The sequence below is a fragment of the Eurosta solidaginis genome, chromosome 4 (assembly GCF_040869045.1).
Source record: "Eurosta solidaginis isolate ZX-2024a chromosome 4, ASM4086904v1, whole genome shotgun sequence".
Lineage (NCBI taxonomy): Eukaryota > Metazoa > Arthropoda > Insecta > Diptera > Tephritidae > Eurosta > Eurosta solidaginis.
In genome coordinates, this window is record NC_090322.1 from 69,722,387 (window position 1) to 69,738,623 (window position 16,237).

Genomic DNA, 16,237 nt, shown 5'->3' on the forward strand with positions numbered 1-16,237 from the left:
TGATGCTGAGCAGACGACACAAATCGTTGCTTGCTAACCGTCCTCCGGACGTTAACTGAAAGTCACACACGTACATACTCCAATAAACCGCCGTTTACTCACTCCAGTTTTTAAAACAAAAGTAGCAATTCTACCGCGCTAAGGTAGAGGGTGAGACGGCGCGGCCAACGCTTATACTCCACACCTCTTCACTTCGCTTCTAAATTGCTTCTTCTTTTTTTCACCCAATCCCACCATCCATTACTGATTCAAGAAACCATAACGCACCAGTACACTCTTTACCACTCCAATACAACTACTTCACATTTAACAAACATATTTCAATACCGAAACAAAAGTACGCTCGCGAGAAACCCTTGGTCTTACCATTGCTGCTATGGTGCTTTTTTGCCATCACCATTGTCGTAGCTACGTCGCTGTCGTCGTCATCGTACCACCGCCTCCGTCATCGTTGCCACCAACACATCGCCGGGCTGACGTTACAGCGCAACTTCTTTAAAGCGTATGTGGTGAGCGCGAGTGAACGAGCAAGTAAGGCTAGTCAGTCAGTCAGCCGAATATAGTATGACTTTATAAATGTATTTATATTTGTAAGATTGTACTTACATTCATACATACACATCTTCAACTTACGTACAAAAGCGCATAAATAAAGCTACGTTAAATGGCAAAAAGGTGTATCTAATATTTTTATTTTTTTCGCAACAAAATAATCTTCGGTATTGTACTTAGTTTAAATATATCATAATCAAGGCACTGTCCATTTTTTTTTATTCAAGTTAGTGATTTTTGTAACTCAGCTCCGTTGTTAGTTAGTCCCTTTTGCGTTTTAGCTGACATACAGTACATAACTCGTGAGTGGCGAGTGGCGACTTTCGAGTCAAGTCGATTTGAACCGAACTGAAAGGTTGGCCGGTTGGCTAGTCTGTGAAGGAGAAGTGAGCAAAGCTAAAAACTAACAAAGAAAGCCAAGCGCGACAGAATGACAGAGCAGTAGCCGCATGAATGGTAAATGGACGGATGCGACTAATGTGAGTTTATTAGTTAGATGCACACGGACTGTCGCGTTGTGAAGACGTGTTTTTATTACAATTGTTTATTATTAGTGGGTATTGTTTTATATCTCAGCGTTAATCTGCATTGACGTGTATTACGCGGTTTAAGTCACATACACATACATACATTTATACCATCGCACACATTTATTTACAAATAAAAAAGTGTGGTGCAATTATTCTAATTTGCAAACATGCAAAATAAAGTCAAATCGTTATAGCAAAAAATTTCTTAACAGAAATCGGAACAATGAGCATTGAAAAAAAGAATATATTTCTGTGAGAGCCAGTGCTAAACATAAACAAATTTACATCTGCAGTTAACAACCCCAATAATAAATGTCCAGCTCTTAGTGAGACATCCAGGAATTTGCAGCATTTTAAACAACGGTTAAACCCAATAAATAAAAAAATCAAAAATCATACATACGTGCAACCGTCGCACAGGACATTGTGTGTCCACCCACAAAAGCTACGCATATTTAAGCTAATGTTCATCGGTGCTAATACACACACACAAATATGTGCAAGGATATAAGAGTAAACATATCAGCTACCTATATGTATGTACACATAAGTGGATAGACGTGTCTATGGGAGTGTGTGCGGCGGAAAATAACATGTCACCCCTATCATGTCGCACATAGCCGACAACTGAGCGATTTCTTCGCAACCTAACCATTCCCGTCGCAAATGCAGTCGTCGTATAGTAAGCTCTACCATAACAACAAAAATTGTCTCCACCAACGCCACCTCCATCGATACGAACGCCACCACAAACAACCTAACCAATAAACCAAAATCAAATTTTAAAATTGGCATCAAAGTGTAAAAACCGTTAGATAAAATTGAATTATCCCAATGTATGTGGCCACAGTCATTCGCAGGACATCGACTTGTACGGACGCACTCATACTCGAACTTGCACACAGGAAGTGCAAAAGCGAAGAGGGACATACTACTAGGACGCTTATATAGTACATACATACATACACACATACATACGTACATATGTACGTGCATATATTTTGACTCTCAAATATAAAATCAGTGGCCGGTAATTGTGTTATTTCAAATGTCGCTCGCTCTCACTCACTCTTGCACACAAATTTACAAATGATTGCAGAAAATCTTCTAATTAGAAATAAATTATCAAATTGGACAAAGGTGGAAAATATTGAAATGTGACAAAATGTGCAATAAGAATAGCTGTATGCCCATGCCGTAAAACTCATTACAATAATCGTCTATGTATGTATGTGTAAAATTACATGCATACAAGTGTTTGAGTCTGAAGTGAATAACAAAGCAACTCATTAAAATTCATTAACTAAACCTGCAATAAAAATATTCCCAAACATTTAAAAAAATCTGAAATAAAATACATTTCAAAATAAAATAAAAATATCTAACAAAATATTCATTAAGACCAAGTGTTTAAGGTTCCTAAAGTTAGTAAAATAATAAATCATAAAAAATATTGCTATTAAAAATCAAAATATTAACACTTACACATATACATAAATAAAAATAGTAGATAATAAAACAATTGAAACCAAAATTTTCGTACTTTCAGTTGCGAAAAATGCAAATGATATGCGCGCTTATAGTGAGAACTTGTGAATATTCAAAAAAAAAAAAAAAAATAGTAAACAAATTTACAAATAAAAATTAAAAAAAAAAATGTAACCAAAAAATAAATATTTAGACTGCTTAAAGTGACAACATTTACATTAAAACATATCAGTCTGTGCGATTGTGAAAAAATTGAGTTACAAAATTTCCGTCGTGATTTAAAAATCGGAGCCGTAGCCGGAGTGTCTCTTAATGTGCACTAACCCAGCGCAAGGTTTCAACGCATCCTATTTAACGCTACTCAGTAACGATGAGAATTAAAATGCCTGCCGTTAGAATTGCGCAAGGTGAGTGTGTGTCCATAAGAAGAAAGTAAAATTTAGTGTTACAAAGCAACAATTTGGTAACATAAAAACTACAAGTTGGTTTACTAGCGTGCATCACCTAGAAAGCCAGTCTTGTTATGAACATGAAGTTAGCTGATCACCTTTGGCGAATCGAGACATTAATAGGTTGATATTTTGCCGCAAAATATGCGCTAAGTTGTGGTGAGGAAAATAATTTGCCGGGCGATTCTAAGTGATTTTTTATGATGCTTTTAGCACCCTCGTAAAAACTTAAACCTGATTGAAATGTGAAATATGACGCGAACTTAGCGAAACACCCTCGTAAAAACTGTGAAGTTGGCGCGCCACCCTGTGAAAAACTGCCTTATATCAATTCCACATAGCGGGCTAGTGAAATATATAGTCACTTTTTCTATTGAACTGAATATTCCGTAAAAAATACGGACTTATAATTATTTACTTATTGCGTTATGGAATGCCTAATATAGCCTTTCGACGGTTTCGCTTGGTGTTTTTTATTGGCAATGCCGCAAATGGCTATAAAAAATAAATTAGTTACAATAATTTATAAAAAATAGAAAAACGTCAAAAATTTGCAAAATTTAATTTCGGCAGCGTTTGCCGCAAAAGATAATATGGGTTTTTTTTTAATTGGCACATATTTAGTGAGGTGCAATATCTATGAAAAATTGTGAATCCATTTTATTTAAATTTAAAGATGCAATGGATGCATTCGGTATTTTTTGTCAAAAACGTAATATTTTTATTGGGCTTCTAATGGATTTCCGTTAATGGAGCAAGTGGCCCTGTGTCAAAAGAAAACATTAATTTTTTTTTCATTTCAGAACTGTGATTCCTTTAAACTTCTGTGTAAAATTGGTATTACAGACCAGTGAGAAAAATAATTCTTAAAAACGAATTTTCCGTACGAGGGTGCTTCGCTAAGTTTACGTCCACGGACGTTAAACGAAGCACCCAAAACAAAAAGCTTCAAAATAGAGTGACAATATTTTCCTTTTTGCACATAATTAGCGGCTTATTTGAATGCTTCGCAGACTTCACGTAAACATAGCTCCCCGAAAAAAGCATTAAAAAGTGTGACATAATTTTTCTTTTCGCAACTAAATAGCGCCTAATACGCAACAAAATACCAGTTAAGTCGCATTTCGATCAGTTTTATTTTCGCATTTAATTAGTAAATAACGTGCGACAAAAAAAAAGACCTATACATTTTTTTAACCGCCGAAGGTGCTACGCTAACCTCACAAAAATTGTATCAGACACGTTCTACCAATTGTTATTGATATGACTTATCTTGTTTGGTTGTTATTGATATTTTCGGATCGTGCTTTTCAAAACGATTGACATGTTATGAAAACCTCACCATTTTTAGATTTTCGATTTTCTACCCGTCCTGGAAATCGAAAAAATCACCATTTTCACTATTTTGAGTTCGTCTGCTTAAATATTGTATAAAAAATTAAATGTTATACAAAAAAAGTTAACAAAATTATCTAATCAAAACAAAATAAAAATATACGTGGAAAGTAAATATTTTCTAGCAGTGACTGAGGGGAAAACGAAAGCAATCCCTTCAATTACTTCCAATATCAGTTGAAATATAAAAATTGGCTGTATGTTTTCTTAAGAATCTATGATTCAGTTTTTTATTTTCACTACACTAATATTTTCTACAAAAACAATATAAGCTTTTGGCGGGTGGTAAAACTTAATCTAAAAACACTGTATTTGTCAACAAATAAAAGACTGGTGAGGGCCAGTTTTTTTCCGAATTTCGCACATATATATATATATATATATGTATAGCGCAATTTCAAGTATACAAGTAAAAACGTATCCGTAAGAGCGAAACCTGCTTTATAGACTCAGCTGGGAGCTCTAGCAACTCGTTATTTGTTATTTGTCGAAAAGTTATATCCACAAATACGAAAATAGAAGTGAAAATGTTTTTTTTGTTATTGATTTTAGATAAAAATACAAAATTTGTGAACGGCGATTGTTACTAGGTCATGTTTATGAATTTCACTTCTTCATCATCTACCTTTTCGGGGGCATTCATACCTCCATTTACACTGGTGTAGAGGCAGATGCCTTTATCCGCTCAGTCATATGAATACCCCGCTGTATGCTTTGTAATTTACCTCTAAGTATTTTTTTGTTGCTAATGCTTTTATACCTATTGGGTTCGTATTTGTTTTTAATCGAAATTGGGTGGAATACTTTCTGGCGCGCTCAACAGAACTTGATTCGTAACGTTGAATTTTTAGCAGTGCGATATTAGCAATGCGATTTATGTACATGTATTTAATTAAGGCGGCCGCCTTGGTGTAGTGATAGCGTGCTTCTCCTACCACACCGAAGATCCTGGGTTCAACTCCCGGGCAAAGCAGCATAAACAATTTAGAAACAAATTTTCACTATTAAAAAAACAAGTTTTTCTCAGCGGGGTCGCCCCTCGGCAGTGATTTTGCAAACACTCCCAGTGTATTTCTGCCATCAAAAGCTTCTTAGTAAAAACTAATGTGCCTTGCAGATGCCGTTCGTGTCGGTATAAAAGAAAGTGGAGCTGGTCCCGCCAATTTGTAGGGAAAATTAAAAGGAGAACAACGCTAATTGGACTTTATTTGTTTGTTTAATTAGCGAAACAGCCTCGTATTGCTTTATAAAACTTGTTTGTTATTGATATTAGAAAAAAAAGCAATATTTATCAATTCTTTTGTTCGTTTATTTATAGTCGTTTATTTAAAAAAAAACTTCTATGAATAGTGTTACCGAAACTACGCCAATTTATCTCAAAAGCGTTTTCAAACAAAAAAAACGAAAAAACCCGGAAGTGTGCATGGAAGTTTCAAACTTTTTATTTATAATTTTCAGACTATTTGAAGTTTGCAGTTTTGTAGCGAAATCAATTTTACACCCATATTCTGACGCTCGGTGACTGACAATTGTTATAGTTTTGTTTTCATTGAAACATTATAAGTTATATTTGACAGGGGAAATAATACATATGACATCAGAACTTAAACTGACTTCCCAATACGTGATTTATTGAAATCAATAACAAAATATGAATATAATACGACTCCAAAAACGATTTACGGAATACTCGAAAACTGTACCCTCGTACGCTTGCAAAGTGGTTCTCAAAAATACAATAGGGTGGGACAATTGTACGCAATATTTTATCCTTGTTAAGCATTCTGATAAAAACAGCTTTAGATTTCCGGTTCTAAAGCTGGAGACATTGGTGCTTTATCGGTAACCGTATCGGTAACCTTATAACAGCTGATTCGACCAACTTTATGAGAATCAATGCAATCGATTATTGGTGCCGCTAAGTTCGTAACCGTATCGTAGCCAACCAATTGGGTTTTGGTTTACCGTCGTAACGATAAACAGCTGATTACGTTAGGGATACGGATACAGCGATACGACATACGGCACCAATGACTCCAGCTTAATAAATAGGTTGAGATACTTTAACATCCAGTCATTACTGTTATGTAAAAAAAAGTCACAATATCGTAGTATTCATATATCAAAACTATAATAAATTTTATAGCTGTCAAGGGTCGGACACACAATTGACGAAATCCACTAATGATGTTATATTTTATAAAAACTCTACGAATATATGTATGAAAATAGCTTGATTTGCTTAAGTAATTTTAGATTAACGAAAATTTGGGAAATCTAATTTCGTAAATATAAATTCGTAATATAATCTAAAAAATAAGTCTCACAAGTGAGACAAGGGCAAATTAAAAGCACTTAAAGAACTTTTTAATAGAAAATAAAGTCTTTCAAACGTTCAAAATATGGTTCACGTCATGGAATCATTGCATAGACTAAAAAAATTTTGAGTTACGGAAAATTTTAAGATGTTTTACTCTTTAAGGCTTTGACTAAGATTCAAAGGACATGAAAGAAACAACTTCATAGATTATTAATCACTCAGGTGGTAAATCACAAATTATTTGAAAGCCTTTCCAAAACAAGACATTTCGACCTAATCAAGATTGTTAAATCAGCACTTTTCTTTAAAAGTAAAAAAAAAAGTATTAAGAATTCATTTAAAGATTAAATTTAATATTTAAAGTGTGATTGAAGGTTTTTACAACATTTGTATCCACACTCTTCAGTTTTATAGGAAAAATTATTTTCTCACCAAGGTTCACTTTCTCATGGAACACGAAGTTATAAAATGTTGACGAGAGTCGCACATAAGCACATTTATGATTATCTTAATAGAAAACAAATTGTATTGCTTTTAGTTGTAGTTGAACAAAGAAGTTAACATTTTTTGCTTTTGTTTAAATCATTTCAAACACTTGCTTAAAAATTTTGAATCGATGAATGATTTCACATTGTTAGTATATTTTGCATTCACCAGAAATATTATGTCACGTTCTCCTTTTTATATTGTAAAAGTTCTGTGATCTCAGTACCCATTGGCACAGAACTTTTCGACTCAGACTTTGACAGATAAGTGCGTCATATGAATGTTGGATGGGAATAACATTGTAAAACCTAATTTCTGTACGATCTGGCTTCTGGCAGATTATAGTTAATATTGCTCTCTTTCATTGATCAAATATCAATGAAGAAATATTTGATCTACTCCGTAATAATGGTTGTTTCTATTTATTTATATGTTTAGAATAGGCGCCTTCAGAGAACACTATATTTGTTGATAAGTTGCAAACATGCTTCCGCAAATTAAGTAATCGAAATTTTGTTTTATGGACGCCGAGTTGAGCCAAATGTCAAATGAAATATCTATCCTTTAATTTTAGGGAAGAGGACTGCTTAAATTATTTTTTACACTCCATCATAATATTAGAGGAAAAATAGTATTCATAACCAACACTTTAAAATGTCAAAGAACTGCCAGATAGACGACCAACACGTTGAGCAAATGTAATTTGATGTAAATACCAAAGTAAAATCTGATTTTGAAGTTCTATGTAAATCGGCTATTAGTGTTTATAGAGTTGTATACGTACATATATATATTCATACATATCTATTCAACACTTGAGAAAGTACTTGCCGAAATGTATCCCATTGTGCCTGTTGGGTTTCCAAAATACTCGTTAGTAGTGTTGCCGTATGATTGAAAAATATGTTTCAATTTTCTAAGGGAAAATGTATCAAACGCACCAAGTGCGATTAATTTTTCTAAATTTTTATTAAAAATAATAATATTAGATATTTTGTGAACAAATTTTAGTACATCGTCGGTCGGAATGTTTACCAGTAAATGTTCATATTAAAGTCCCGAGTACCGCGCATTAATGGAATTCACACTAAATATATTACAATTTATATAACGAGAATTTGGAAAAAATTTTAGATTTCTTAGAAACAATTAATTTTAAAACTTGAACTTGGCTTCTAAACCTTAATGTTTCTGGCAAGTTTTCAACAAAAACGTTTTATTATTTGCTCACGTTCAAACTTCTTAAAGTCTTTTTATACCCAGCGTATACTTCTACATAAGAGTATTATAACTCTAATTGGATAGCAGTTGTGTGTATTCGAAAAGGGGAATCAAGATAGATATAGACTTCCTCATATCATAATTATCAGCTTCGAAAAAGATTTTCATAGAACCATGTCCATCCGTCGGTCGCTTAATACAATAACTTGAGAAAAAATTTAGATATTATTACGAAATCTGGTATACTGGCTAATCTGGAGATCGGAAACTTCGAAAAATGAAGCATTGCTAAAACAACAGCAACGAAAATGGAAAAATTCCGATAGTTCATTACCAAAGACCAATGAATAGATAAAATTTGATGTAGACTTTATGACGGCATTTGAAAGAAGAAAATTTTAAGTTTTGCAAGTCGTAAATAAAAATCGATCAAGGATATCGTATTGAAATGTGGCTGGGAGGTTTTCCTTGTTACAATATATACACTAAGTGAAAGAAAAATCAGTTGAAGACCACGCCAACTTAAAAGGAAGATTTTATTAGATCTTATGCTAAAACTCTTTAAGGTATATAACTAAATAATACTGATATTTTAACTTATAGTGAATATGTATATAGCGGCCGGCTAGCGTGCTCCGCCTACCTCACCGAGGGTCCTGGGTTCAAAAAAAGTTTTTTTCAATTAGGGTTCGCGCCTCGGAAGAGATTTCGCAGAAACTTGGAGTGTATTTCCGCCATGAAAAGCTTCTCAGTGAATATTCATCTGCCTTGGGATGCCTTTCAGAGTCGGTCTTAAATACGTAAGTCCCGTCCCGCCAATTTGTGGGGAAAGTTAAAAGAAGCACGACGCAAATCGACAGAGAAGCTCGGCCTAAACCTTCTCGGAGGTAAATTGCGCCATGTATTAGTTTTTGCAATATATATGTAAGTGTGAGCACCCAACTAGGTATATAAAGCTCGGTTTCGACCGAACTTAGACTTTCTTACTTTTCCCTGTTGTTCCAGCTGTAGGAAGATACGCAATTCGACAAGCAATTTTTCATGGTACCATTATCATGTCCATTATCAAAAGATTTAGGTAGATATTTCTCAAGTCATTTAGTATAAAGTGCTTGGTGTGTTGTGAAAAATTGTACCCCAAAGTCTGCAGTAAGCGGCAAGTTGAGAAAAAATGTATCCTAAAATCTAAAGTGTATGGTAGGATGCCCTTGACCTTTCCGTTTCATGTGATATTTCCTAAAGACTTTGGTTTGTTACAAGGGCTCAAAATATATAAAGGCGGGGTTAGCTCCTGCTATAACTAAAAATATCCAAGTCTCAAATCTCGAAACTTTAACAAAAGTTTATCAAAAAAGATCCAATTGTATCAAAACGGCAACGCTGCTAAATATTGAGTGACAAGAGTTTGCAAAAGGCAATTGCTTTGAAACAAGTCTCAAAATACAATAATTGTTATCTTCTATTTATCTAAGATGTTCAGAAAAGATTGTACTTGTACATATGTACCTTATTTTTTATAAATATATGTATATGTGTTTATATTTTAATAAACAGTATGTGAATCCGCAGTGCCGCTTGTAATTCATTCACACCCATTTGCACCTCATATTATGTACATTCATCGAAAACCAAAATTGGCCGACACGGCTTCAAAGGAAAACCCAGAGTTATAAATCAATAAAATAATTAGTGCAATCGACATACCAATACTCAAAATTAAATATGTATGTGTATATGTGCTTATCATATTATTTTAATTTTTTAATCGCAAAATAGGTGTATATCTACTTACGATTTCATTTCTAATCACGAAACAATTAGCAATCACTTCCTGTGATTTGTCAGTAATTAATCGCCAAATAAATGAGTGTCTCACTAGCTGAATAAAATATGAAAAATGCGTATAAGTATAATATCCCTGTCACATGAGAGCAATGATATTTGAGTAGATTACACATATTTGCATAAGGGAACGGAACATCGCGTGACACCAGCGCCATCTGACATATAAAGGTTTGCTATTTTCAACTTTTGCTACATGTAAAGCATAAGAGGCAGACCTTGGCAATGAGTGCTTTCAGACTTTGCAGGTGAAACTATTTCTCCGACTCATTGGTACTTTTCCAACATTTTCCAAAATCAAAAAATGTATTGTAACGAATTTTAGTGCAACTCCGCTTATTTGCAACCTTCTACTAAAGTTGGAATCACTAAACTGTTGAATTAATAACTCCACTATTCAATAATGCAAAATGGCCTTTATTGAAGTACTTCACAATAACACTTATACTTCTCAACTGATAGCTTGCTTAAATCAAACTGTTACGGACTACTCAGCTTCTGCTGCTTTTATACTCTCTGCCCAAATATCTAGACGTTTCTTCTTCTAGAATCCTCTACCTGGTAACCAGCCATATGCGCGTATTTTTGTAGTGTGTAACCATATGCGTGTGTATATGTGAGCGAAGTAGTAGCTGATGATGACATGCGTTTGTGAGTATCTCTCTTGTGCTTGTATGTATGTGTGTACACGATGATTAATTTGTTTAGGTATATACAAGTGTGGCAGCTTGCTTTATTGTTGTTGTGGCTTTATCTACTTAGTATCAGATTAGTGATGTGAGTATCACTTAGTGTTACTAATATTCGTCACAGTATTTTACCTATGAATAGAGAACAAAATATGTTAGAATGAATGTTTCTGATAGTGCGACAATGTGGCAATGTTTACTTATGCATCAAAACTGCGAACATTAAAAAAAACCCATTCTGACGCAACCAGAAATGTATATATACTTGAAATAAACTCTACACGGGCTGATCCATTAAAAAACATTTAAGGGTTACGCCTTCAATGGGAGAAGTAAAGGTTCTAACATCAGATATCAAGAGTCTGTAAAATGCGGAGGCTTTCCAAACAACGTTTCGTTTTGTTTTAATTTAACTAGCAAGTCCGAGAAGTTCTTAAGCTTATATTTTGCAATGGTTCATGACGCGCTTAATCCAAAACCGATGAAACTTTTACTACATAAGCTTGGTGTTCGCGAAGTAATGCATAATGGGGAGCATAGATGGCATAGAAGATTAGACATGATTACATCCAATTATTGGCAAGGCCGTAGGCGTAGTGACCGAATGTGTTAGAACCCGAGAATATTTTAGACTAAACTTACGCTATTCATTAGTACAGTTCATTACTTCATTAGTACAGAGTTCTACAAACAATTTTGAAAGGAGCACAGCGAAGGGTTTCAAATATCAAAGTAAGCAAATTGTGTACTAAATTTTGAGCATTTTACCTAAGCTATTAGAAAAATGTTGATTATGCATTTTTGTAGCGTCCGCAGCAATTTTTTCGAACAAACATACTAAACAAGTAAGGAAGGCTAAGTTCGGGTGTAACCGAACATTACATACTCAGTTGAAAGCTGTGGAGACAAAATAAGGGAAATCTCCATGTTGTAAAAGGAACCTAGGGTAACCCAGGAATGTGTTTGTATGACATGTGTATCAAATGGAAGGTATTAAAGAGTATTTTAAGAAGAAGTGGGCCATAGATCTATAGATGGACGCCATTTAGGGATATCGCCATAAAGGTGGACCAGGCCTGACTCGAGAATTTGTTTGTACGATATGGGTATCAAATGAAATGTGTTAATGATAATTTTAAAAGGGAGTGGGCCTAAGTTCTATAGGGGGACGTCTTTTCGAGATATCGCCATAAAGGTGGGCCAGGGGTGACTCTAGAATTTATTTTGTACGATATGGGTATCAAATAAAAGGTATTAATGATTATTTTAAAAGAGCGTGGGCCTAAGTTCTATAGATGTACGCCTTTTCGAGATATCGCCATAAAGATGGACCAGGGGTGACTCTAGAATTTGTTTGTACGATAGATATGAGTATCAAATGAAAGGTGTTAATGAGTATTTTAAGAGGGCGTGGGCCTTAGTTCTATATGTGGACGCCTTTTCGAGATATCGCCATAAACGTGGACCAGGGGTGACTCTAGAATTTGTTTGTACGATATGGGTATCAAATTAAAGGTATTAATGAGTATTTTAAAAGGGAGTGGGCCTTAGTTCTATAGGTGGATGCCCTTTCGATATATCGCCATAAACGTGGACCAGGGGTGACTCTAGAATGTGTTTGTACGATATGGGTATCAAATTAAAGGTATTAATGAGGGTTTTAAAAGGGAGTGGCCCTTAGTTGTATATGTGAAGGCGTTTTCGAGATATCTACCAAAATGTGGACCAGGATGATCCAGAACATCATCTGTCGGGTACCGCTAATTTATTTATATATGTAATACCACGTACAGTATTCCTTCCAAGATTCCAAGGGCTTTTGATTTCGCCCTGCAAAACTTTTTCATTTTCTTCTACTTAATATGGTAGGTGTCAGACCCATTTTGCCAAGGTTTTTTCTAAAGTTATATTTTGCGTCAATAGACCAATACAATTAACATGTTTCATTCCTTTTTTCGTATTTGGTATATAATTATGACATTTTTTTCATTTATCGTAATTTTCGATATCGAAAAAGTGGGCGTGGTCATAGTCGGATTTCGGCCATTTTTTACACCAATACAAAGTGAGTTCAGATAAGTACGTGAACTGAGTTTAGTAAAGATATATCGATTTTTGCTCAAGTTATCGTGTTAACGGCCGAGCGGAAGGACAGACGGTCGACTGTGTATAAAAACTGGGCGTGGCTTCAACCGATTTCGCCCTTTTTCACAGAAAACAGTTACTGTCCTAGGAGCTAAGCCTCTACCAAATTTCACAAGGATTGGTTAATTTTTGTTCGACTTATGGCATTAAAAGCATCCTAGACAAATTAAATGAAAAAGGGCGGAGCCACGCCCATTTTGAAATTTTCTTTTATTTTTGTATTTTGTTGCACCATATAATTACTGGAGTTGAATGTTGGCATAATTTACTTATATGCTGTAAAGATATTAACTTTTCTTTTAAAATTTGAATTAAAAAAAAATTTTTTTTAAAAAGTGGGCGTAGTCGTTCTCCGATTTTGCTAATTTTATTAAGCAGACATAAAGTAATAAGAGCAATGTTCCTGCCAAATTTCATCATGATATCTTCAACGACTGCCAAATTACAGCTTGCAAAACTTCTAAATTACCTTCATTTAAAAGTGGGCGGTGCCACGCCGTTGTCCAAAATTTTACTAGTTTTCTATTTTGCGTCACAAGCTCAACTCACCTACCAAGTTTCATCGCTTAATGCGTATTTGGTAATGAATTATCGGACTTTTTCGATTTTTCGAAATTTTCGATATCGAAAAAGTGGGCGTGGTTATTGTCCGATATCGTTCATTTTAAATAGCGATCTGAGATAAGTGCCCAGGAACCTACATACCAAATTTCATCAAGATACCTCAAAATTTACTCAAGTTATCGTGTTAACGGACAGACGGACGGACGGACATGGCTCAATCGAATTTTTTTTCGATACTGATGATTTTGATATATGGAAGTCTATATCTATCTCGATTCCTTTATACCTGTACAACCAACCGTTATGCAATCAAAGTTAATATACTCTGTGAGCTCTGCTCAACTGAGTATAAAAATTACGCCTTTCATTCTTATTTGGGAGAGCTGCCTTCATTTTTTAAACAACTTTCATGTTGTTTTGTTCTAGTTCCGATAAAAAGTCTTCTTTATTGAAAACAATGGGGGATTCAGTTCGTCTTGAAACGTCAAGTAAACAAAAACCAAAATACTCGAAAAAAATTATGTGCAGTTCGTGCAATTTTTAGTATGCTCAAACCTATGTAAATTTTCGAGCAGCGGATTGTATGAAATGGAAATACCACACCGCTTCAGTGGTATTCCTCTCAATCCTCTTATTTCGCTCACGAAAAGATTGACTAATTGTTTTTCACAATTTTTCACCGTCTTTTATGCCGTGTTTTTTTAGGTTTGCTACTGATCCGTGCTATAAATTATCGCAGTAATGTGCTCTCGTAGTCTTGCACATTTTGCCATGGGATATAAAAAATCCGTGCAATTTGCAAGACTTGGCGAAGGGCCCTTGGTACATCGATACATCAATCGGCATAATTTTCTACTTGTACTACTATTTTTACTAAAGGCCAGTATTTGTTGAACCTATTGTTAACAAAGCGATGACAACGCACTATGGCCTAAACGTTTTTTTTTTTTGTTTTTTATTATACTTAGTGCGATTTACCTCTGCGAAAATTTGCTGAGAAGCTTTTCACGGCAGAAATAAAATCGAAAGGCTTGCCAATGGGCGAACACGTTTTACAGAAAATTTCTAAACTATTTTGGTGTCATTTGTTCCTTCACTTGAATCGGTCAACACACTCCCACCAAAAAACCAATATAGAACAACTCAATTTGAAAAAGTGGTTCAATGTTTCTATATATCTGAAAATATTACTTATACGACACGGAGAATGATTGACTGGCCTCCCATTTTGAAATTTGATAAGTGTTAATGCTAATACAAAGCTTAAGCAAGGTGATGCAGATGTCCCGATAATGGTATTTATAATCTGAGTAATCTCACATTAATTATTATTTGGCGCTTAACCGTTTATACGGTTTTGGCCGTCTAAGTAGTCACCACACTTACTATTGTTTTCCGATATCTGGCGCCAATTGGATGGAACCTCTCTCTTCCATTTCTTCCATTAGCGGGTTCCGATACAAATATCGTAGCACAATCGTTGTCGTTAGCGCTTCTTTATGCTCCAAATGGCAAGACTCGTACACTGAGTTGCATGGGTGATAGGACTTTACTTAGAACAAAGTAAATTTTGTTTTCAAGAGTAACTCTCCGTTGGATGTATAGGCTGACATTGTTGTTGCTCTTAGTGCTGGGTCCTAGAAAAAGGAAGTACTTTAACATTTCCAAAGCGTGGAAGACAATAGTGACTTGGGTGCCTAGATGCAGATGTGCTGTCACTTTGCTTCTTTATCTTGATAATTCGTTTTGTCTTACCTTATCATCAAACGTATATTTCCACTTATTTCCAGTTAATTGCGCTCGTGGTTAGGTTGGTGACGTCAATATCGTCAGCATATGCACGATCTTCTAAAATATTGCTCTATGGCGGTAACGTTTGTATAATTTTCTACAGCACCTTGGCTGAAACAGCGGCTTAGAAGGCTGAGGGATGTCAATCCGAATCCTGCCTGAGCTGGTTAAGTTGCTCAACGTCTTCTTGCAAAGCCGCATAACGTCTCGTTTTCCCGCTAACCACATATCTACAGTTGAGAAAGAGTTGGGAAATCGAAAAAAACTAGCTCAACCACTTAGGTTTGCATACAGAAAATGTACGTAGTTAAAGAAGGAACTTGAAACCATGGCGATGTCTTATGAGTGCTGTAGCATAAAAAATAAAATAAATACTTAGCGCGATTTACCTCTGAGAAGATTTAGGTCCATCTTATCTTCAAATTTGCGTCGTGCTTCTTTTAATTTTCCCTTCAAATTGACGGGACGGGACTTGCATGTTTTATGCCGACTGCGAACAGCATCTGAATTTTCGCCGAGAAGCTTTTCATGGCAGAAATACACTCGGAGTGTCTCCCAAATCTCTTCCTAGGCGCGACCCCGATTAGGAAAACTTTTAACAAATCTTTAACTTTACTTTGCCCCGGAGTTGAACCCAGGACCTTCGGTGTGGTAGACGGAGCATGCTACCACAACACCACAGCGACCCGTGGTATGAGAGACCAATTTTATCAAAAAGTGTAGTCACGTGGTCACGAATAAACAGGACGATAAGTTTGGTAGGCA

The 16,237-nt window shown here is 35.1% G+C and overlaps 1 protein-coding gene across 3 annotated transcripts in view; it reads left to right on the plus strand.

Moving 5' to 3' along the window:
* Positions 1-935: 935 nt before the first annotated feature.
* Cph (Chronophage) overlaps positions 936-16,237 on the plus strand; it is a 183,978-nt gene continuing 168,676 nt past the window's right edge. For 2 of the 3 annotated variants that reach the window (XM_067782034.1, XM_067782037.1), the window contains exon 1: positions 949-2,977. In XM_067782034.1, coding sequence (XP_067638135.1) covers positions 2,941-2,977 — 37 coding nt within the window. In that variant the 5' untranslated portion in view covers positions 949-2,940. Of the gene's footprint in view, positions 2,978-16,237 lie in introns of all 3 variants that reach the window. The other variant, XM_067782036.1, reaches the window with a different exon arrangement.